This window comes from Hippoglossus hippoglossus, chromosome 15 (genome assembly GCF_009819705.1).
Source record: "Hippoglossus hippoglossus isolate fHipHip1 chromosome 15, fHipHip1.pri, whole genome shotgun sequence".
Classification (NCBI taxonomy): Eukaryota; Metazoa; Chordata; class Actinopteri; order Pleuronectiformes; family Pleuronectidae; genus Hippoglossus; species Hippoglossus hippoglossus.
In genome coordinates, this window is record NC_047165.1 from 10,153,283 (window position 1) to 10,178,601 (window position 25,319).

The 25,319-nt window shown below is 43.3% G+C and overlaps 1 protein-coding gene across 24 annotated transcripts in view; it reads right to left on the reverse strand.

Annotated features, from left to right (window-relative positions):
* The window catches only part of kcnma1a (potassium large conductance calcium-activated channel, subfamily M, alpha member 1a), a 137,783-nt gene that overhangs the window by 72,027 nt on the left and 40,437 nt on the right, over positions 1–25,319 (reverse strand). For all 24 annotated transcript variants that reach the window (XR_004616165.1, XM_034607803.1, XM_034607801.1 and 21 more), the window contains exon 3: positions 3,481–3,542. Coding sequence is in view for 23 of the 24 variants with exons in the window: in XM_034607803.1 (XP_034463694.1) it covers positions 3,481–3,542 (62 nt within the window). In the remaining variant the exon portion in view is untranslated. The remainder of the gene's footprint in view (positions 1–3,480; positions 3,543–25,319) is intronic.

Sequence of the window (25,319 nt, forward strand, 5' to 3'; positions counted from 1 at the left end):
GGCTCCTGCCAGGAAAGCCCCACTTGCAGGAAGCTGGAAACGAAACAGCTCCTGGGAGACTGGTGCCTGGCTGCCACAATGGTATGCTCCTCCAGCATTTTCTCCCAGTGTGCCTTTGTATGCGTGTGTCTGTGTCCTTTCCCCGAGGGACTACCCCATTTCATTGAAGTAGACATAAAAACCCTTTGTGCAGATCCACCTTCGTGAAGTCCATCCCACATGCACTTATTCCTGTATCTTTTCCACGGTTACCACGGGAACTCAACCATAATCCATCCCATTACTGTTGCCTTTTTCACAGATGATTTCAGAATGATGGTCACTTCATCTTATGGTCAACACGGCAGTTTGGAGGAGAAGGGGATGAGACAAACCATTAAGCCAGAGTAGCTCACCAGTCTGCACCACAAGACGCTCAGTATTTGGTAGAGAGTAATAACTACCATTTAAATGGTGACCTATAAATCTGTGCTCATTCATTTCCTCAGTCATTAACATTTAGCGGTAAGAAAGGTAGATGGAAGGTCATCTGTAGAGCGGGCTTAGCATTTGAGTAGGGGGCTGTAAATCGGGACATTAACTCAGATAGTGTATGCACACACAACCCCACACACAAGGTGATAATCCCAGAACAAGCATGTTCCACTTTGTTTTATTTTGTGCTTGTTCAGCCACTGAGAGACATGGACGGGACACGCAAACAGTAACTAGTGGACCAATCGCTGCTGGAGATCCCAGCTGCTGCACTGAAAACACGGCTATAACAAAAGCCTGGTCAAAGCACCCACAGCTAAACCTGCTCCGGGTCGATCAGTAGTCCCCCTGAGTGAAGTGACAAGCTCGGGCTAATCACGATGATGAGGGTGGAGAGAGCCTTACAGCTTAAGGGGAGCACAGAGAGATCAGGGCAGTGCCTCGGGGGGAGAACGACTAGAATTGAAATACGCTCAGAGTGCACTGGAACATACATGAGAAAATGTAGAAAGGCAACAGTGAGAGAAAAGTACATATTTATAGCAAAACCAAACAATTTTTACTTTTCTCTCAATTAATTCTATTTCGATTTTTGATATTCCTACAAGCCTTTTAATAATTTGTGGTTTATTAATCATTAAGACGGCCAATGGTTGATAGGGGAAACAACTTTACATCCGTAGTCATCATTTATACACTTTTATAACAAGAAACTTCATCTAGTGACTCATATTCTAATACTAAAAATGGGCCTGAGGCAGACAGGGACACAAAGAGGGAGCAGCATAGGGATGTATAGAGAGATAGAGATGTGGAGGAGGAGGTGAAGGTTTTTATCCTGAGGTACAAATGGGTGACAGGATTCGTGCCAGGAATAATTTCCCACTGCTGCTAAAGATAAGACCGTTACAAGTGTGAATGCACTTTAGATTCACTTCTCTTAAGAGTTCTCTCGGTTTTGGATTCTCGGTTCCCTCGGGGACATATTTTCAGAGTTCACAGATATTGTATTAAAATGAAAACAAACTTCAGGAAGCTAGTTGTTACTTAAATATAATATTCTGCACGACAGCCAATACAGAGCAGTATCTTACAGTAATATGGTCGCTGGATTATGGTTCCTTTGCCATCAACATCCCATATTAGGCACTACAGTAAATATTTGTGACTTTATTTTGGTCACTCACTGGTGCATGAAATAAAGTGCAGTCAAAGGCACAGAGTTAGTTTTCAGGGGGGCACGGTGAAAACAGTTTTGCTGATGTCATTGCCAGTGGCACATGAAATAATTTGTGGAAACTATAAATCCCCTCTTTTGTTTTAATTTGGAATCTGTGCACTCTGAACCACGGTACTCCAAAAATAATGAATGACTGAACACTAACTGGATTTGTAGCGGCGCCGTCAGCAAACATTCGGTATAAAGCAGCGATTTATTGTTGCCTTGTGTGTAAACTTTCACCCCAAGTCGGGCCAGAAAACAAAAGAAAATAATTTGATTTGCTGAGGAATAAAGAGATGTTGATTAGGACTGAACTCACTGGAGCCCTTTTCAATATCACGGTACCAATCAAAGGAAATCAAGCTGAATCAATTTTAAATGGATTAGCTGCGGTTGTTAGTTGCCGTTTATTGCCTCCACCAAGGAGGTTATGTTTTCATCTGAATTTGTTGTATTTCTGTTTGTTTGTCTGATAGTTAGGATTTCATAAAAAAATACTCTACGCAGTATAATGAAAGTGATTGGAAGGATGCAGAATTTGGTCAGGGAAGAACGCATGTGGGTCTGAGTCAGGGGGTGGATGCAGCATTTTTATTTCCACTTTCTTTAACATTGCGAGATTGGGCATTGATTTTCACCAATATCCCGGTGAATAATTCATGGGTCTTGATGAAAAAGTCAGGCATACTAATATCTAGTGTTTAGGGAGTCTAGACTCTGTGCAGTTTAGTGCAGCTTGATTGAATTTAAGGAGACCTTAAATGGGCCTTGACGGAGGTTTGTGTTCTACTGAGTGCCATTCTAGTTTAATATTAATCGGGTTGGCCTGCTGATCAAGTTAAAGTTATTGTAAATCTTATTTCAAGGCCTCGCTTACGGATCCATTAGAGCTTTTCCACAGGTGAAGAGCAAAAAGCAGTGTAACATGCAAAATGTACAATGATATGAATATATATACCTGTGTGATTAACACTAACTGGGACATTACGAATACAACAGGGTATTAAAAACCGTCGGTTACCTTCATGACATATTGGAGGTTTAATTTCAATTTCCTAGCTGTTGCCTACACCCAACCAGTACTGTGATTATTCATTGAGTATTGATTGTCAACATGACCTGTGGCGGAGGAAGTTGCTTAGCATCCATCGTCACGGTCGGGTTGTATAAGAAGATTATACACTTTTAAAGCTAATTAGTCTAATCTGTTTACCCGTAAGAAACTCACAAGACTTCAAAACATCCACAAAAAAAAAAAGTGGCGTGGATTGTGTGAAAGTAACTGTAGCAGCTATCGGAGATGTGCCAGGCCTGCAATCTGTCTTTGGGCGACTGCCAGTGAGGGATACGCATAAACTAACAATACACACTCTCATTTGCTCACACACTGAGCAAGCTCCCCAACACATACAGTATATCCCTGCCTCTGTTACCATGGAAACTGACAGGCCTCCCATTGACAAATCCTCACGTACAGATGTGTGTGCCTGTATGTGTGTGTTTGTATGAGTATGTGTGTGTGTGCCTGTGTGTGTGTGTGTGTGTGTATCATCATAGCTAGTGAGAGCTTGTGAGGGGGTGTGAATATGTACATTTGCATTTCAGAGATTGCAGTGTGTGGAGATGAGTAAGGACGCATGTGCACCTGTCATTCACACACAGTATGTAGGTCAGTGTAAATGCACACAACAAAGAGTTGCAAACTTCTTTAGATGTATATCCCGTCAGTTATATTGCTACGATAGCATGTGTGAAATGTCAGCTGTCGTGAATCTGATACTTACTCTGAAGAGTCTATAAAGTATATTCCAAGGGCCCCAATGCTGAGTGCAAAGACTAACACCACCTGAGGAGAGAGAGAGAGAGAGAAAAGAGGGATTACTTCAATGCATCGAGCAGCAAAGGTCTTTAAATTGTGTAGTAAACAAAGTGCTGCATTAAGTTGGGGTGGACACAATAGGCAGAAACAGTAGTTACTGGGTCTGTAATTAAGCAGCCCTGCCTCCTGTGGGTTGTAAAATGGTGGACGTTTTTTAAAAAGCACTGAATAATGAATGCTCCCCCACGTTTCAGCAATGGTAGCCTATTGAATACAGGCAGTGTATAGTGAAGCCAGCACAATCACCGGGACGCATTTGTAAAGCTCGACTGTACAAAGGAGCAGATACAATGTGTGTCGGGGGTGTTGAAGGGAAATGCTTAAAGAGATCCACGGTTATCAAGTGTTGACATGTACTCCTCAACTATGCTGAGTCCATGTTTGCATTGTGTGAGATTGTGACCCTGCTGGACTGGGGTCTGGATAATGTTCCAGTGACAGCACATGACTCATGAGGTAAAGCAAGCTGCAGCACACAAAGTAGAGGGGCCAGAATCTTAACACGTTTCTTCGACCTGTAGAGTGGGTTATATACACGGTTTCAACAACTCAACATTCTTCAACAATAGCTCAACAAGATTTCAGAGTATACAGCAACAAGTCAGCAGTAACAGAGAATATATTAATTCTATATAAAGTAATATCTTACAGAATCACATTAACAGTGTACAGAATGAGTTGCATGTAGCATAAGCTAAAGTACAGTAGAAATAGTATAGTGTAGACAAATATCATATAGTGTATAGTTTAGTATAGCACATAGTATACCATAGTGTATAGTATAGTATAGCACATGTTATACCACAGACAAGTATAGTATAGCATATAAGTATAGTGTAGTATACTATAACATAATGTAGTGAAGCCTAGCGTAGTGTGGTGCAGCGTAGTGCGGCGTAGCGTAGTGCGGCGTAGCGTAGTGCGGCGTAGCGTAGTGCGGCGTAGCGTAGCATAGAACATTATAGTTTAGTATATTTTAGTGTTGTATAGTACAGTATGTCTATAGTATATTATAACATCTACATATCATTTCTGCAGTGCAGTATAGAATACACAAGAACTAAAAACTGCTGTTTATGTAGAAAAACAAGAACTTGTTTAAATATTAGTCGTGAAAAGAAAACATGAGATTCCTCTTGTTCTAGACTGTAGGGGAAAAGTGCAGCATGTGCCACAACAGTATCCTCCAGGAAACTGCACTGTTAGCTGGAGTTCATGTCACCATCATCATCATCACCACCCCTGTCATCATAATCATCATCATCTTCACAACAGCTGACCAGCGTGGTGATACATAATAGTTCCTCCCCTGCGCTCCTCTCTCCCATTCAGCCATCGCACAATAGGAGCCCACCGTCCCTGCTGATTGTGACATTCATTATTGATGACGGGAGCTTGATTACTTTCATGTGATGGTCCTTTGGATTGATCCAATGCATTGTGGCTGAGGTATAAAGTAAACACCCCCGTCCTGTTGCATTTTTAATGGTTTGCAGCTTGACTGAAGGACGATGGTAACTGAGGGTACAGCGTCGTCTTAGGCTGGAATAACCTTCCAAGGCAAAGTCATCAGCGATGCTCCACACAAAGGGAGTGGGGCGGAGCTCAAGCAGAGACTTTGATAACATCAGACCTTTTGAATGAGAGGTACTTCACGGGTCTGATTAAGAAAGGGAGTATTTGTCTGGAGGACATTATCTGATCCCAACACTGCCCTGTTGTCTAGATGGGAATTTAAATATCCTATGTGTCCCACAAGATCTATATACTTATAGTGAGTTAGTATTTTGCAGGTGAAAGGTGAACACCAAAGCCAAACTGCATGGAAACACACAATAAGCAATAGCAGTTGAATGTTAAAGGACAACTTCAGCAAGTTGGCAAATGTTTACAAGTTGTATAAAGCATTTCTCTTCAGTGGGCACGTGACCCCTGGGGTTGTAAACTAAAAGTTTGAAGTAGCCAACTCCTCATCTCTCTTTATGGCTAGTAGCTCAAGGCTACATTAGCCACCATAAGCATAACACCCCAGAATCTCTGGTCATGTTGGATCGTGTGCACCATTTTTTGACAAGGAAGAATAATGCATGAAATAAAAAAGGTAATAATATGGCTCAGTCTCATCTTTTCTTGATACTTAATTTGAGTCTGAACATTATTATAACTCTACCCTCTCACCCAATGCTCAATTTATGGAATGCTAGAGTTTTCAACATAGACTATAAAGATGGACGACATCACAGCTCCCCAAAAGTGAAGCTAGTTTATAAACCCTGTCTCCTCCATGTTAGTAGAGAGGACATGGACCAAAGTACACGTCCCATATTTCTTTTCAAAGATGGTTTCTCTTTCATTCTAGTTAATTCTTATCACACCGATGTATGTGTGATAAGAGTGTGCTAATTGTTTCAGTAAGTTGGATTTTAATTAGTTATTTGATACAAAAAAAAGGGGGAGGGGGAAATTACATGATTGACAGCTGAGACTGACTCGTGATTGGTCTAGCACGTGTATCGACAGGATCTCGATACTGCGGCTCCGCTCTGGCTCCAAATAACATAGAAGGCGCAAGATGGCAGCTTCCGTATCTCAAAATTGTTTTTGCTTTATTTAAAAAGGAGGTGTCGTCTATCTTTATTTACAGTTTTGGTTTTCAATACAACCATATTCCTGCCTACATTCATCCACATTTATACTTAGAGTACATATAGGTGGATATACCCTGAATTTTCCTCGTAGCTACTTTGTGTTTGTACCGTTCGTGGAGGAGCAGAGTCATAGGGGCTTAGAAAGAGAGAGGGATGAAGAGAGAGGACTGGAGAAGAGGGAAAAGGGACTGAGCAGTGGTTGGTTGCTGAAAAGTCGAGCAGTGAACAGTAAACACCCAGCGATGAGCGAGAGGAGATAAGAGGCGTCATCATCTTAAACTGACCCACTTATTCAGCTGTGAAAGCCAGTCCACCCCCCCCCCCCCCCCCCCCCCCCCATCCTTTCACCCTCCATCACAAACACGGTCTCTCTCTTTTACTCTCTCTGCCCACAATTTGCTAAAGACAACCGACTGAGCAACCGCCACTGCAAATCAGGAGCAGGGCAATAATGGTCGGGGAAACCTACAGGAATGGAAATGGCTGAGGGGCATTCCCTCTGCTTACGAAAGAAAGTGAGAATTTGAAAAAAAAAAACATGAACATGGCAGCAGAAGAGGGTACTGCTAAGAATAGCTGTTGCTGCATAATAGCTGTGAATGACTTTATGAGGCCGCTTGAGTGAGTCACGTTTGTTTGCAACGAAGGAATATGCTGGCATCATGTCTGCATTCGGACGTGATGTCTATGTTTTCTCTTTAAACGCCGTGTAGGTTTTCATCACCGTATCCCTGTAAAGCTTAATCCGTCAGATGTTTTTCGAGGTGCACTTCAGGGACACAGGAGTGGACTGGAAGTGTTTAAGAGGGCAGCGACAAAATCATGTGTGCGTATGTGTACGTGTACTTCAGTGCATGCGGGTTTCGGGTTCCACCACTTCAAGCGGGCTAAAGATGGCAGCGCTCACATGACACCATCAGAATTGTAAACACGTATAATAACACCAGCATCCATAAACACACGTGCGAGACTGACGCTCTCGGTGTATTTGGCAGTCTGGAGAATTTCAGGAGCTCGTCACGGCTCGCCTGTTGAAGTGCCCTTAAACGGAGCCAAAATTTCACACACAACTTCATCCTCCGACAGGGATCCTGTCGACTTACTCTGTCCCTTAAGCGCAGGCCTACCTTACGACAGGGGGAGAGCAGAGGGTCACAGGCAGGTGATGCAGGCTGACAATGTGCCGAATAATCACTTCACATTAAGGCCAAATGCACCAGGTCAAGAGAGAAGCACCTCAGAGGCTTCAGTCACCTTCACATTTCAGTCCAGAGTAATCAAGATGGAGAAGAGACTTTTATTCCTGTGTGATGAGACAGCTGAAGACGCACCACACCTCAGAAATGGACTAAATCTTGCATCGATGTATCCGTATCTTAACATGTCAATATGTTATATCACGAATAAGTACTTTTTCATTGGGATACATTTGAGAAAAATGTTCAGAGATGATAACCAGATGGAAATATCTTGTGTTTGACTTTCCAGTCAGTAAAACAGCATGCACCGAAAACTCATTTGTGGCCTCACCTTGAGAGGATTGGTTTCAAAGTCAGAGATAATATGGTACAGTTGTAGGTAGAAATGTTCCAATATGCTGAAAAGCTGGGTCGGGTATCAGCGAGTATGCAAATCTATGTAGCTTTACATAAATGAAAGTGCAATTTTCCTTTTGCAGAAAGTAAAAGTACAGCAGTTGTCAACATCGACTTTTACAAAATGTCAAGGTTGGAATACCTCTATTGACTATTATCCACGGTATGCCACATCTTTCAGAGTGCAATTGGTCTATGCTTCATTTTTGACTATTTTCTTACTTCCCATGCAACAAGATCTGTTATAAAGAGTGTAGTTCTTTTCGTACATTTTATTTTTTATCTAAACCAGCATTGCACCAGTATATTGAAGAGGGTATATTATATTATTATAGTAATAAAATCCAAAGCTCGGGGCTAATGGGGCCAATCATTTGGGAGCTGATCTTCAAGCTATTGGTTCCCGAGCTTCTAGAGGTCGACATCAAAGTCAGGAACACAAATATCCTTGTGGGTAGAATAGTCAAGTGACAGATGGGAGAAAATACAAATGCGAATATTTCAGTCTTTTTTTCTTTTTCTTATTAATACTTTCGAAGAATCCTAATGGGTTTCCCAAGATTACATGAGCGGGAATCCTCAGTGAGGAAGTCAAGAATGGCCACCAGTACCGTGTGGCATCAGGATAAGCTTGTTCATTAATCCGGCCTGGCTCGCCGTGTCAGCCAGAAAGCGGCGCTCCAAAATGTCCGATTGATGCCTCGGCCACAAAGGATTTCAGAGGTCCCGAGCCAAGGCACGCTCAGGCCAAACCAGTGTACTGTTTCTGCCTGGCTCTGGCCTGAATCCCTGCACGTATACAGTACATCTGTCTTTTAAAGCAGGTTTCAAAGCGATGAGAAAAGCTGCAGTCAGTAAATATTCTATTCACATTCGAGGCAGATTTTCCCAGAATAATTCACATGTCAGTGAAACAGGAGACAGATGAGACTCTGTATCGTTCCCCCCACTCATCAAATTGTCACAATGTTTGCAGAAAACATTTCTATCCTTTCCGAGTGTTTGCTTTCATAACAGAAAGACTCAGACACGGGTCGAGCGTCAGTGCAGATTTAGACACAAAGGGAAACAGAGTCGCACGTCACCGCACAAGGTGAAGAGAGTGAGCTTCGAACCGAGGGGATGTCAACAAATGAAATCTCCATTAAATCAGCACACATCCTGAACTCTCAAATCCCTCGTCCTCAAACTGCAGGGGCTCTAAACCACACAGGTGTGTACTGTAGGTATGATCTGACGTTCTGTCAGAAAAACACTCTCTGTATTCCACTCACACTCTTCAGATCTCAGCCTGGACTACACCGATTCCCACTGGGTGACTGACAGCTGGAACACAAGCATAGCAATTCATGCCAGGGATTTAAAAAATTGCGAAACATGGTCGGCTGAAGTGAACTGACTAAACCATATACTGTACATAATTTTGTGATCAGAATATAAACAGAAGACAAACAAGTAGCAAGCAGTAAATACCATGTATGTGTGTACTAATTTGCCCAGATACACATAAAAGAAGACAATGTATTTATAAGTCAGAATATATTTGGCAGCCCACAATGAAATCACCCATTAGTTTGTGACCTTTAACAGGTTTTAGATATGGGACCTATTTAACAAAAATAACCAACAGAATACAATGAGGTTGTCTGACTAACAGCAGAACCGGGAACATTATAACAAACAATTCATAAATTATAAGAGGAGCAAAGGAAGAAAACAAGCTGAAGTAAGTTGTGTGCTGGTGTGTTTATGAGTTGTTTTTATTGTGGTTTTAGTGAAGTCTACTGGGGGAGAGAAACCGAGGGAGCAATGAGATAAGTACTACACCACTCTTCTCCTGTAATGAAATGTCTGCAGGCACCGCTGTAGCAGTAAAGCCAGGCACATACATTTCATCTGCCTCCTGTATTTCTTTCCAGTATCTGCTAAACAACAGAAGGTAATTGAGTTTTGATATCTGATTTGTCTGGTGAGAGTGGAGAAGGGAAAATACCACAGGTTCCAAATGATGCACATTGCAACACCCGTCCTCTCCCTCCTCCCGCCCCCTCCCCCTATATTCCATTACCCAGCCCTCCCACAGCCCTGCTCCTTTTGTGTTACCATCCAAGGTCAAGCAGTGACTGTCTCTGGGGCGCAGAGCAGGTAAATAGAGGAATCGGTAGAAGGACACCAACCTGTCCTTCAAAATTCATTTTTATGACAGGATAGACTATTTCTTTCTATTAAACATGCAGTTAGAGTTTATGCTTTACAAACAAATATGAACGTATATAACCTTTATCTAAAAAAGATGGAAATGTCGAGCTATTCAAAATTTGAATGCTATGTTTTTCCAATTTAGTCACAGAGAAGCAACCTGATATATAGATGACTATCAAAAAAACAGTATGGGTCTGGAAAAGTGCAAATGCATGGGATCAAGCTAGTGGCACATTTCTGCATTTTGTTTTTCTCTGCTGAAGATGGCGTGAAAACGTTTAATTTCTCTGAATCAGATGTTGCGTAACTTTGGGAATTTGCCTGATTTTGATGCATGAAAATACAAACATGGTGTGAAATCTAACACTTTCAGACCGCTGACTCCAATTAAAATGAACTTTGGCATTGTCACCAGAACAGGTGCAAGCCAGCGACAAGCCACAACAAGCCAGCCCTAGATTTCTGTGGACAGCCTGAGATAATGGGCTAGTTTGCATGATTTTTATGTAACCCACAACAAATGAACCTGATTGTACTCGTTAAGAAACAACTCACAATGTATTATTTCAAGTTAGACTAGAATAACACTCATTGATATTAGTTATTTTTATCAAGATCCATTCATTATTGCCTGGGAAAATAGTGAAATTGTAAAAATAAAAATGTAATGGGTCCTTTCTTGGTCCATGTCTGATCTCTCCACCAAGTGTTGTGAGAATCTGTTCAGTAGTTTTTGTGTAATCCTGCTGCCAAAGAAACAAACCGACCAACAAACCAAAACCATAAACAGAAAACATAACCTCCTTGGTGTAGGTAATAAATCAATGGAAAACCATAAATAAACAGACAGTCCCCTGCAATGTTTTTTTTTATCACCGAGAGGAAATGCAATGTCGTATATCAAAATACAACCACTGCACCCATAGACCTCGCTCCATTTAACCATAATGGCCTTTATGAGACAGAGGCCCCCTTACTGTTGTACCGAGGCAACAGAAAACCTGATTGACGAGGGACATTGTGGGGAGGGGGTCACTATGAAGGACGGCCTCTCAGGTCTGACAGAAAGACAGCTCTTATTATGAGCATCTGTCAGGGGGAGATGAAGAGGAGGCCTGTGGGGATCTGATACAGACGGACGGGACAACCTGTCTGAAAAATATCCTCTAAAAGTTTTCTATGACATGATTAATTCATGAAAAGAATGAAATGAAAGATCTGTCAGTGCCAACTTAAACCACGCCAACATAGATGGAGTATGTGGGAAAGAAGGACAGGTCTCTCTTCCCTCCACAGCCCCCTGTGTCTAATGGCAGCCTTCCCTACACACCTACACTGTGACGGTGACCTTGAGTGCTGACCGGGAGGACAAAAGGGATGCGGAGAAAGAGGAGACGGAAAGATGGAGGTGATGATGACGGGAGACGGAGGGGTGAGAGAATATTAGAGAGGGCCCCTCCCTGTGGGACATGAGGGGCGTTAAGAGGTTGCAGAAAATGGCTTGTGGCAGAGACAGAATGAGAGCGAGAGAGAGAGCAGCTGAAGAGACGGAGGGGTGGAGGGATGGAGAATATTAGAGCATGTCCTCCAAGGCACAGCAAGAGCTTAAATGCCACCGCGTGTGCGCGTCTGTGCACGTGTCTTCTTCACGTCTTAGCGCGCGAGTGCATGGATTCCATGTGTGTATGTCTTCAACCTCTCCATGTGTTCAACCTTTGGGTGTGTGTGTGTTTTCCTGTGCAAGTTTGTCCATCAGACAGCAAAGAGGACACCCACTGGGATTATGCCAGTGCAGACAGGATGAGAGGTTGCATGTGACCAGCCTGCAAAGAACCACTGACAGCGTTAGACGGGGAAAAAAAATCTTGGTGTCTGACCATCTTATCCATTCTCCGCCCGACATCCACCACATGGGCCTACAAATGGTTCCTATTGAAAACCACAGTGTATGTGCAGAATATCAAAAGGGACGTGTTAGAAACCTGCTGCCGCCACACACACATAATGTCCATTATGCATATGCACTGTAGCTTGAGGGCAACATTATCTCTAGGGCAATGGGACCGCTCAGGTGTAACGGCGATGCGAACCCAGTCGTAAATTAGCCACGTATGACAGATTTCATGTGGGAGTTCAGCGGAGGCGCTCCGTGACGTAACACCACAGGCCCGGGGTAAATTCGGGCTTTTCACTGCTTCATATCACAGGTCCACAAACTCGTCCCAGAGCCTGAGGCCATCTAGAATCACCAAGTGTCAGAATGTTCCCCACACAAGTGAGCCAGAGCCCGGGGCATGCAGGAGGAACATGACAAGGACGGTATCCAGCACACAGGCTCAGTTTGAGGCTGTACCGCTGAAGGAAAAGTCGATGTTTTTCTTTGAATGTTTGCAGCCAGAGACCTCTAATTATCCAGTGAACACTTTGACTGGCAAAGAAATTAGATGAGTTGAAACAGCCGCCATGCAGTAAAATATATTATGATCATGATAATTAGGAAGCAAGGAAGTGACTTTTGTGGCTAAAATCCCTGATTGGATATTACAGCACTGCTATGCAAGTTATTAACATTAACGAACAAATAAATTCCAGCAGAGAAATTCAGTAATTGGATGAGTTTCTCCATTAAGTTCCCATTAGATTTGTCAACCTGATGGTTCCTGTAGGCACCAGGTTAACCAACATGCTGTCAAGGTGTTTCCAGGTTTCTAATGCACAGTTGCAGTTCCTGTCAGGACCAATAAGAATGAGCCAGGTTGATCCGTCTTACTCAGAAATGATCAAACAGAAACACAACACCGTCGCTTCATTATTTTCAAGCTGAGCAAAGTGTTACTTGTGAGGTGAATTATACAAGTCTTTTTATAGCGCACACCAATAAGTTCCCTCTGCTCTAGTTCGCCAGTAGTGTTTCTATTTCCAGATGGAAGCAGAGACTTTGCAGATCAAGTCATAAAGTCATTTACATATTATTTTTGCAGCACTTCGAATTCTAGTGAAAGGCGAAGGCTCCATTTCTTATGACTGAATCTTTTTGGGGTGGAAAATCAGTAACAGCAAAACAGACAGCAGAAGCTGTGGTTGTCAGATTTGTCACGGCAACTCTGCATATAATATGGAAACAGGGATTTCAAAACTCTGCTAAATGTAGCACGTCCTCGTCTTTCAAACATTTTATTGTCAGATGTGATATTGTCAGAGGACTGTGAGCAATCCTGCGAGATGCTTCTGCTTCTTTTCCTTCTTCTGTTGTGTCCCAACTTCCTGCAATTGGTACGAAAGTCCCAACGATCCAAAGAAACTCGACACAGACACTTGCTTTTGCTCCATTGGTCCAAAGCACCGTTCACATCTGTTATTCTGGTTAAAGCAAAACTGAAGGTCTGGACCAAACAAGGTAGGTGTGAAATAAATAAAGGTCCGACTTGATGATAGAGTATTAATCATGAGTACTGTAAGTACATGTAAACGTAATAGGTTTTTGGTCATATGTTTAAGCGGTTATCTATGAATACAGTATTATAAATGAGGCCCCGGATTCAGGTAATTCATACACACGAACTCACCACAGATTGAAATCCCATAATCTTCCTTCTCAGTGTCCGCTTAAGCATCTATATAAAAACATTTTTTAAAGAATAATTTTATACCACAACTGCTAAAAAAGTTTTAAAGAAGCAAACTGGTGTTCTGAAATAATAAAGTATTATTTTGACTTTCATACTCATAATCAAGTAAATGTACTGATGGTTACTACACACTATTCCTGCTCAATCTTTCAATTTACTGGATTTGTAAAAACATTTGTCAAATTTATTTTCTTCTTCGATTTTTAGGAATGTGACAGTTCCATACATCGACCTATTGCCACTTTGACATTTCCATCACTGCTACAATTTCCCATCAGAGCAATGACAAATGACCCCCCTCGAGCTCCAGGAGTAAAATGAGAAGAAATGAAAGTCTGCTTCGTGAATACTAAGAGGGCGTCTTTAAGTGGCTTCTCCTCTATGTAGTCTGCAGGTCATGATGCATTCAGGTCACCACACTGCTACTGTGACTGGGGCACCGGTTAATGCCACACAATCCCATTAGTGTATGTTCCTTTAATCTTGGCATAAATCATCCCTGTCAGTGTTGATCATATCAAAACTCTATCACACCGACGCCTTTATTATTACAATGCTTCGCAGAGTAATTACTTTGTCCGATGCATTTTGCCCAAATCAGCAGAACCTTTCATCCTGCCCCAAAAAATGTCACTCTGCATTTGGCTGCCAGGGGGAGCAGCCACATCCGGCCAAACGAGGAATCAAAAACTTCAGGTCCTTTCTCGATGAAGCAAATGGATCAACTGTCGTCTTGACTGTTAAAACAATAAAGCTGCATCACATCCTGTTTTCGCTTTCCTTTTTTTTTTTTTTTTAAACCCTCCCTGTCACGACTAGGTTTCATCTCAGAGGAGACGCAGCGATGCCATGATCTTTATCTAATTAAATCAAGGTTTCGTTTAATTTCCTGAAAGTTAATGAGGAGTTTATCATCCGTGTCAGAGCCCACTTTTTCGCTCGCTAACAATGTAGCAGGTCCTGATAAGGTAGAGCGGGCGCTCGCAGCAAGGTGACAGAGGATACGCAGAAGTATAAGGCGATATTAGTATTCTGTGTTTGTTGGCAGGCTATGTGTAAAGTGGGGGAGCAGCGGCATCTCGGCGTATCCCTCCCCGTTTGCTCTCTGCCACATTAGATCAACCCACCCACCCACCCACCCACACACCCACCCACACACCCACCCACACACCCACACCCACACACACACACACACACAGAGAGAGATGTCCGGTTCCGTCAGTACGGGGGGGCGAAGGCCTGGAACCTGCCATGAATGACCTTAAAACATCTTTGATACCTTCACCCAGTAGTTAAGAAGGTGTCACAGCAACAACTTTGGCAGTTTGGCATCCCATAAATCACTGAGAGGAACTTTCTCATTTAATACTGAAAACAAAAGCAACATATTTTATGTCCAATTTCAGCACTTACTGGGTCCTCAGTGTGCTTCTGTAGTTTAAGATATAACAGGGGAGACGAACAAAAGGGTAATTTGCAAATGGTTTCTTTTCTTTTGCCTTTTGGGGTCGATATTTTAAATCCTACTTTTATTATGACTCCAACAAAGCTAGGACACATACAACGGCACTGCTGTGCTCTGAAACCCTTTCGCAAGGACGATTTTTCGCTGCGCAGAACAAAGCGCAGTGCAGCACGCCGCTCCACGGTCTCTGGTGGGCTGTGAGGAACACTCTCGCATCCAATAGAAACAAAGTATCTAATGGAGGAACAGCTGATAGCCCGAGAGAAAACTAACCCAGCCTGACCCGTACCCTCCAGGCGTTCTGATTCTTCTATCCAAACCCGTCCCCATGGGTCCCAACAGGCTCGTTTGGTGTATCCACACTCTTGTGTTTGTCAAAATTAATTTACATGACACATAAATATTTTTACAACCCTTTTCAAGCCAATTACCCAAACAAATAACTTGACAAGTGTATTTTAGTCAGTTCATTATTTCATAGGTAAACATTTATGCAGAGGACGTCAATAAACCTTTTGTGCAGTTCCCCACCGAGTCCTGACCCCTAGTAAGAAAACACGATGAAGTCTGCTGGTTTGATTGATTGAACACTAAAACCTGTATCAATATTCTATAGCCCACAGATGTTGTTGTCTTGGATATTGAATCCCTGAGAAGTTCAGCAGCTTGCAGCCTTGAAGTCACTTCCTCTGAGATTGAGGATTTTATGGCTTTAATTTCAGATACAAGCTTTTTACAATCTGCAGCTCCATTCGGAGTCCCAGGACTCCCGCCTGCCCTCACACAGACTTCAGCTCGACTGAAACTGCCACATAAAGCTGCTGTTTACACTCATATCTCAATCACCTGCATACACACACACACACCTGCACACACACCTACACCCACCCACCCACCCCCACCCACCCACCCACCCACCCACCCACCCACACACACACACACACACACACACACACACACACACACACACACACACACACACACACACACACACACACACACACACACACACACACACACACACACACACACACACACACACACACACACACACACACACGACTCACAAGAAAATTGAACTGGGTCGGGAGTGGAGCTGCTGCAAGTGTCCATCAATTCAAACAGGAGGTATGACTGAGCCCAGGCTTTACGGTTGTTCCTCAGACCAGGATTTATACTTTAATAATAATATAATATAACATAATTTATACTGCAGGATATTTTGGTTCAACTTCTTGATTGTGGAAGGGAGTGGAGACGTGTCGTCCATCTTGAAATGATTAAAAGTAGTTAAAGTCAGGAGAACTTTGTCATCATGATTACAATAACCCTTTGGTTTCAGCAAGGAAACAAAATGGTTAAACAGACAGCATTCTCCTGTGCTATAGAGTCTGTTGACTGGTCATGACTCCAACCTGCTCCCTCTGTGGACTTTATGCCTCTATAATAACAACACCCTTTCCTCCCAGGTGATAGGAGTCATACCTCTGTATAATTTCAACCAAATTATACAAAAATATGTAATTTGGTTGAACTGGTCCTTTAAGCTTATTGAACAAGTGGATATGAAGAATGGAAGCATCCAGGAATGGTGAACTGTCGCAGTCGCCGGGTACAATGCTGATTCCTGTGAATAGGAGATGTGGTGTTGTCACGGTGATATTCTAGTACCTGTGGGAATAACTGTGAATGCAACGTGCCACTGAGACACATGCAGCCACAGCAAGGTAATAAAAGGGATCACAATACCGAGATTCGGTCTTTTAGAGGCCTGTAGCCCCTCTGTCAGGGGGAGTTTTATGCTTTCATTACTTCATCTAAGTAGCCCCATGATGGAGCTCTCCCCAGCCTCTATCAGTGGTAGTATTTCAAAACACACTTGAGTAAATGGAAGAAAGAGATGATGTCATGTTGAATTGAGATGTATATAAAGCATGCACATGAGCACTGGCCCCATTTGACTTCATTACCTGCTGTGTTTTATGTGATAAACATGTTACATAATAGTACATCTATGCTTGGTTGTAGCGGTTTACCAGTCAAGTTATTTTATATTCATTAGTATTGATTCAACCTGAAGGATAATTTGTCCCCGTCATCACTTCGACTGTGCCTGACCCCAACATTTAGTGCAGCCATGTGCGTGTCACATAATAAGCACAATTACAACACAATCACTCATTTGGCCTACACATTACTCATGCAAGCACATGCTTTTGTGCAAACAGTGAAGTACAGCTGTGTCCTTATACACACACTGGGTAGAGATACGTTGTAAAGACTTTAAAAGAGGGGAAGAGAGGAAAAGAGAAGAAGAGAGGAGAGGAAAGGAAAGAAGTGAGCAAAGTCACACAGCATCTCGTCCGTCTTTGATGCATTGGGGCTTTGAAGTCAATACTGATGCAATTTAGGGCCGGAGGCAGAGACAGGCGTACAAACTATATAATTAGCACCTTGCCACGGTTCCTAATATGGGAGCGTCTCAGTAACTAAGCCGTCAAAGCCAAAAAAACATGTCTCCACTTCTCTGATTGACTCACAAGAAAGACTTGACTTTATTAGAATATTTTTCCTGGTAAAAGAAATGCCTTCATTTGGCAGACAGAAAAAAAAATTACTCGAATGTTGCACCACATCAGGTATAATGAAAATGGGAGGAAAAAAACAAGTGCAAATACATATTTGAGCCTGGAAAACCTGTATTGATCTGTTAAATTTAAAGGTCCATTCTAACATGCATTTCCTCTTGCCGTTATCTTTTTCTCCTTCCCTTCCCCTTCATATCTCACTTTCCCTCTAATGTATTAATATTTCCCCTCAGCCTTCTTTCCTTCCTGTGCCTCTTACATCACCTGCGATCATCCCCTAATGATCTCATGGAAACTGTGAGCAGTGCGAGAGAGGCGACCTGGTGGAGGTGATGTGTTTTAGGGACACTGTGTGGCTGTCCCATCCCAGGAAACAGAATCCCAGTGGGGGTAAACGGATCTGAAACCTGGCTTAGCAGATGGTCCCCACTGTGCTGAGTCCGTTCATAAGCAATTAGAAGCACAAACATGACACGAGTGACAACAGAACGAACCCGAGACCAGACCATATCTGCGGCCGGGTCTGATACGATCGCAGGAGTCAAAGGACGGTCAGAAAAGAATGAAATATGAAACATATTATTCAGCAGTGCAGATGGAAAGCTGGCACCCGCTCATTCACCTGGTCACAAGCTCTGTGCAGCGCAGTCGAGAGGTTTCCCATCGCTGTAAAACATTGTGTGACAGTTGCTTTTTGCTGCCTCTTAGGTCAGTTTTAGAACCATATCTATCTTCCACCGCTGATGCTGCTGCTGCTGCAGCAATAATAACCTGTCCACCCTGTAAAGCAGAGGTGGGTATGCAGTCAGGCCCATCTCCTTTCCCTCCCACACCATCTCTGTGTGTGACTCAGACCTGCTGATGTATAGATGGTGAGACAGACTGAGAGGAGGAGGAGGCAGCTCCTGCTTCACAGAGCAAATGACATGCAGCATAAAAAAGCCGGGGCATAGAGAAAATGTTGAAATGTTAATAACGTGACACTGCATCAGTCCCTCCAGGGAAATTCGCTCAATGCTCACTGCAGGGAGTTTGGGGCATAAATTGGGTTACGGAGCGACACCTTTGGAGGTGGAAGGGATTGAGTTTCTTCAAACCCAGGTCACGTTATCAGCATCCAGTATCAGATAGTGCTCTGTCATCGGACAACCAAACCCACACAATCTACAACTGAAATCACAAAAAAAAGATCCTTCAGCCGTCCGCTGGTATAACGCTAAGCCAGCAGAGGCACACAATGTAAACAACACTTTTAAGAGAAGCTAAGGACTGAGGCTACATCCATACGATTACGTTTTAGTTTTAAATCGGCATTTTCAAACCAAAACGATGCAAAATGGCTGCAAATACAACAGGCTCTGCAATGCTTGTAATTGATTATCCATGTGGCGTTCTACACTGGTAGGCGATGCTAATGCCAGTTGTTTTCTTCCGGAAAGGGATCATGTGATCGTGTGATAGGAGCACAACGAATCAGCGAAGGCTACGTAGTGACCGAAAAGACCCAATCACCAAGCGGTTACTAGTGTCTACATCATCGTTTCCAGACTTCTCCGTTTCTGCCCGTCCAGACTAAAACACAGCCCCGGAGATTTCAAACTAAAATAGCGCCAGCAGCATTTTTCAAAATTCACAGAGCGTGTGTGATCGCTGACTAATCTGTAAACTTTCAAGAAACGAAAAGTAGATGCAGAAAGTCACTCGTTCTAAGATAAACTAGTTTTTCTTTTTAGACAAGCCAGTGTGCTTAGTTTGCAGAGACACAGCCACAGACATGAAAGTCAAGTGTTGTTACAGCTCAAAACATGCAGCTTCCCTGGGCTTGTCAGCCTGTGACAGAGATGTGCTTCCTGCAGTATAAAATGACATCAGTTGAAATAAGGTATCATAAGAGTTTATCCTCCTTTTTGCTCCATAGTAATGCATCAGTCGGAAAATCAAAGAAAACACTTCAATCAGCAGTATTGCAACCAATGGATTTTTTTTTCCATTGCTAATCTTGGTAATGTCCCCTTGTCCCTAATCCTGTTTTTGGAAAGCTCTAAGAAATGTGCCTGGCAGTGACGGCGGTGTTGGATCAATGTGATGCTGCAAGTTCTGATCCATTAGGTGTGCGTCATCCCAGAGGCAGTGAGTCACTCAGCATTCCTCCCCCCTGCAGGACCATATACACGGCAGCCACGACAAAGACGAGACGGGGAGGGGGCTGTCTTGGAGGTGACAGGGTGCTCTGGATGACAAACCTGAGAGCGGCTGCACCCTCTGCGACTGCCTGCTAATGTCTCTATCCGTCTGGGTGCAATTTTCTGCCTGTTCGTTTGCCCACTTGCCCGTCGACTGAATCTGTCTGTCTGTGTGTCTGTCTCTACCCTGTAGCCTAATGTGCTCATGACTCGAAATGTAATCTTGTTCCCGACTAGCCTGTCTCTCCTCCGCCTGAGACTTCAGCAGAGCATAAATAATCACATTGTAAAAGGTAAACAGAATATCATTACTGCAATCACTAGACTCAAGGAAGGCCATATTTTAATTATCTAATTGCGTGGATGACTTGTGTAAAAGCTACGGCAGGTTCGCTGTAATTATCGAAGTGATTTTGGATTTCCCTATGATTCCCGCCAGAGCTGTTCCCCCCAAAAAATAGCTCTGTGAAACAAATGTAATAAAAATGTAACAAAATACTTTTACTTTATACATTTTATTTCCAGGGGCTCGGTTCGATTTGTCCCGAGTCTTTTCTCTGAGCCCAGACTAAAGGAAACACAGACGTGCAGTGTCGCCACAGTGTCTCAGACACTGGCTGGTAACTCATACGTAGTTGAATTTGATCTAATGGGGAGAAGGCCTGCTACTCCGCTAAGTGACACATCGCTCCTGTGTCTGCTCTCCTGACCTTTTCCTCTGCGGAGCAGTATGAGGGAGGGCACAGGCTCAGGGGGCTGCGGAGGGAGAAGGTGACTCTAGGTCAGTGGCGCTTCAGCAACAGAGGCACAGGTGGCAAATGGACGGTTAATAGATGAGGGGAGGGAAAGAACGAGCCCTGATGAGTCATCCCACAGAACAGATCAGAGTTATGACGGGCCTAAAGGGCGGCTGCAGGGAAAGATCATTCATAAATGAAATAATTTAGACCTTTAAACACTTTCAGCGTCGTGAAACTCTCCTTAGTGCGCTGCAAATTTTTTTATTAAGCCAATCAATTAAAAGTAACAGAGATTCAACAGCTACAGTTTCAAGGACGTTTCTCTGTAACTCAAGTTGTTTCACACACAGCACTCCTCTCCTACTCTTACTTGACAGAATTTGAAATGGAATGCTCTGTGGTTAATATAATACAGTACGGCTGCAGTTATTTATATATGCATGCTCAGATGTGCAACACTATGTCTGTTTGCTGGGTGAGAAAGCGGCGTGCGAATTTCTACCCACAGGAACGGTCGTATAACGATGGCAGGGCTCCCTGTTGCTTTTCTTTCCTCCTATGACACCCTGCTCTCCTCTCATCCCCCACTCGCCGCACTCCTCCACCCCCGAGGGCACGACTTCTGTTTTTTTATGTGGCAGCAGCCCAGAAAATCCGAGCCAGTGGGGCTGACTTCACAGAGCTGACCTGCAGCCACAGTGTGAGAGAGTCCCGGCTAAATCCAGTGACAGAGCACTGGATCAAACGGAAACCAATAAGATATATATACTGTATAAACAAATGTTGCATTGTATCGTTGTATTTAAGTGTTTTGACTGAACACACAAATGTATTGAAACTTAATACACAGACAAAAATACCAACAAACATAACATATATTTTTCACTGTTTGTTAGTTTTTTGGGTTTCTATCCTTGTTTGTTTGGTTGTGAGCAATATTGCACGAAAACAGCTGAACTGATTTCAATGAAATTTGGTGGGAGGATGGGACATGGGGCCACGAAGACCCCATTCAATTTTGCTGCTGATCCTGAGGATAGGACGTTTTCAACATGTTCATTACTTCCTAAGGAAATAATGCTCAGATTTTGATTTAAACAACCAGGCATATTTAGGAGGTGGGTATCTATGATTGTGTACAATTTGTTGTATGTTTTTGGCAGGATTATGCAAGAACTACTCAAACGATTTCTATGAAATTTTGATACGGATACAAATTTGTATTTCATCAAGTGAGATAAGGTGTTTTGCAACATTTCTGTTGATTTCCTGAATTCCTGAATCTTGTTTAGGGGACTGATATTTATGCATGTGTGCAATTTGGTGCAGATCCAAATAAAAATCCTGATCGAGTGAATTTCAATGTGTTTTCTTAGGGGACCTTGGCGGAGGTGTGACCTCTTTCAGTGCCATTCTAGTTTTACATATAATTTCCACCAGCGCGGCTAAAAAACAAAAACTGACTGCCAATGTCATTCATGATAAACACTTATATGGAGCGACACATCTATAATTTCCTCCCCGAAGCAGACACATCTTGGCATCTTAATCATTTACTTTAATTTCACATCTAATTTTTTTTTCATAAAACAATTTCTTGAATGGTATCGGAGACTCTGGCCGACACCCACCTCTCCTCTCCTGCTCCATCCACCTCACTGTCTCCTGCTGCAGTGCTCGTCCCCCGCGGTCCCTTCAGAATAAACAGCCATTCATCACTGTTCAGGGGATTTAAGTCAATGCCAATTGGATTGCCATCGACCGAAATGATAAATCATGGCAAATGATAAATGAATAAGCTGTGCAGTTAGCTAAACACACCAGCCAGGGAGAAAACGGGGGGGAGGAGACGAGAGGACAGCAGGTGGGTTCCAGAGGCCACAGAGTTTGATCTACGAGAATTGGAGTGAACTGGCTCAGAAATTGAGTTTCATTATGGAGGAACACCCCCCCCCCGATGCCCGAATGCTGAAAGAGCGGTGAAAATTTGATAGATTTGTCCGTGTCCAATGCTATTAATTTACAGAGAAATTGGGTTATGAAGCGTGTGTGACGATTCCTGGATAGATGGTCTCTGCCTGTATTGATTGTCTATTTCTCACATCAGGCGCTTTCTTAGAAGGACACTTTTGACAGACGCGGTGGGAATTGACACATCGAAACGTATTTGTGTTCATGGGTCAACAGTAGAGCTGGGTGATGATTCAAAATGGTGACTTATTGACTTTCAGCAGAGTCGCATGAAGCCAATTTCATCACAGGAGGATATTCTGCACATTACTGTCCAAATGAATGATCAGCAAACTGTTAAACACCTTGTTAAAACATGGTTATTGTAGTTTAAGAGATTGGTCTCTTTGCTGCATAATGTGGAATATTATTCACTGTCTGAAAACATTATTTTATAGAATTTTATCATTTCATGGAATAAAAATATCATTAATAATAATGATTGATAATGATTTCAATCCTATTTCCCAGTACTAGCTGAGGGTGCACTTGAAAATATTCTTTGTAAACGTGTGGGTGGATAAAGATTTCTCATTAAGCCTTTCCAGCAGTAACATCACGTTATGAAAATCCTGATGCTTGCAATCATGCAAGCTGATGGACAGGATACCGTATCCAGCTGAAGATATATGAAGAGCCATATGTTGCCTGGTTTAACGCAAAAGAAGGAGACTATAGTCAGGGAGAAGAAGCGTGATGCAGGAGCCGCTGCGCTTCCGACACTTGCATCCATGCTGAGGAGTTTACTGACAGCAGCAAATTAGTTCCACACACTCGACAGGAAAGCGTAATTAGCCAGCCGAAAGAGACGCACACAGACGTGTTCACAGAAGTACGCACCCACTTGCACACACAGTCACAACTCATGGTGAAACATACTGCAGCTACTCAGGCAAACATGCATCAGACGCACACACATACGTTCATGGGTAAACTCGTGGATGCAAACAGACTCTGGCAGTACCCGACGGCTGCTGCACAAAACACAAATATGCATATGCAAGCCTAAAGGAGCGCCAGCACAAAAAAGTGTACTTATACTTAGAGGTACACACACAACGCCGCATTAACATAAACAACATCAAGTCTGAAAAGTAGAACACAGCAGAAGACAGCTGTTCTCCGTGCAGGAAGAAACGCAGTCATGGGGAGAGGACACATTCACACTTATTTTCTCCACAACAGGATGTTTGAGGACACATGGAAACACAATGGAGCACGCCCACAGTGTCCTTACACACTTTGCACGATCTCACCTCAGGAGAGTCGCCAAGTCGCTTGCACGCTGTGAGCGACCGCTCTCACACATGAGGTAGAAATGGGAGAAAATGAGTTCAGAGATGGGGGATCACAGGTGAGCGTGTGCAGGGGGGGGGGGGGGGGCGTGTGAGAAATAAATCTAAGCCTCCTGCTCAAGTGCACAGTCTTTGTTTTGTTTTTCAAATAGAAAAAAGGCTGCATTGGTTACAGTTGCAATGAGAATGCATGTGCTGTCACTTTTCTGCAAAGCGAGGCAGATGTGTTGCATTTGAAAGATAGGGGGCGATATGCAGAGTGCCAGGCAGTGTGTGGGTGGATGGGAGTAGGCAGAGGGATGACCATAGGGTTTATGGAGCGGGCCATGCGAACAGATGGTCCTTGGTTGCTACCCAAGATCCCATTAAGAAAGATGGCAGGGCTGACCTATTTCTGGACCCACCATGCCGTGCAAATCCACAGAGATAGGGCGTATATCTTCATTCAGAGGATATAATCCTCACTGTTTTTGTTGGCCTTTGTGGGATAACATGCGTCGTTACTGTAGAATTAATGCAGGAATCAATTAGGGCGAGATGCTGCGGTCATACAGCAACGCAAAAATCCGGCCGACTCATATTTCCAGCTGGCCATCTCGTCATTTCCTCGGACATTGTGCCCTTCAGTGCTTAATGCGGTCTCTCTACAGAGCAACTGGGGTTGTCAAGAGACTGATGAGCCGTCCACTGGCAGAGCAGAGGTGCTCTTCCTTTCACCTACAGTATGTTCCACGTGCAGCGCCTTTGTATGGACAGCTGTCTCAAAGGGCTCAAGAGAGACACTTCCTCCTTAAGCCGCAGCTGGCACTTAGTCGCTTAGCTACTTCCTGCTCTCTGTACAGTTGCCACTGAGACTTTTTGCGCCCGTCGACAGTCATTTCAAAACCATTTGGAACTGGTCAGATTTTTCCTTCTTCTTCTCCTCTAATGCGATGGATGCACAACCAAACAGAGGATCGTGTTCGCTTATCTTCAAGTTCATTGCCCCCTCATGTTTTTCCCTTTGACCCCCCGAGTTTAGTGTCAACTGAAATCCACACTGGGCGCAGGTCATGTGTGAATGAGGCGGTAAATATTTGATGAGGTGATATTGTAGAGGTGATGGGCAATACAAAAAGCTACACAGAGGAACAGCACAGGCTCAAGCTAGCGTCAGTCGTTTCCCCTGGTGTGTTATAAGGCACTTGAGGTGACACAGAGCTTAATCGAAATGGGATATATGACTGTGTGTGTGAATGTGTGTGTGTGTGTGTGGAGAAGCTCATAGATGCCATGATCGCACAAAGACGGCAGGGGGATTTGATATACGATCAATCTGAGTAAACTATTTATCATCGCCTTTGTTTTGCCCAATCGAATGAGGCACATTAATGATACACACATAAATTC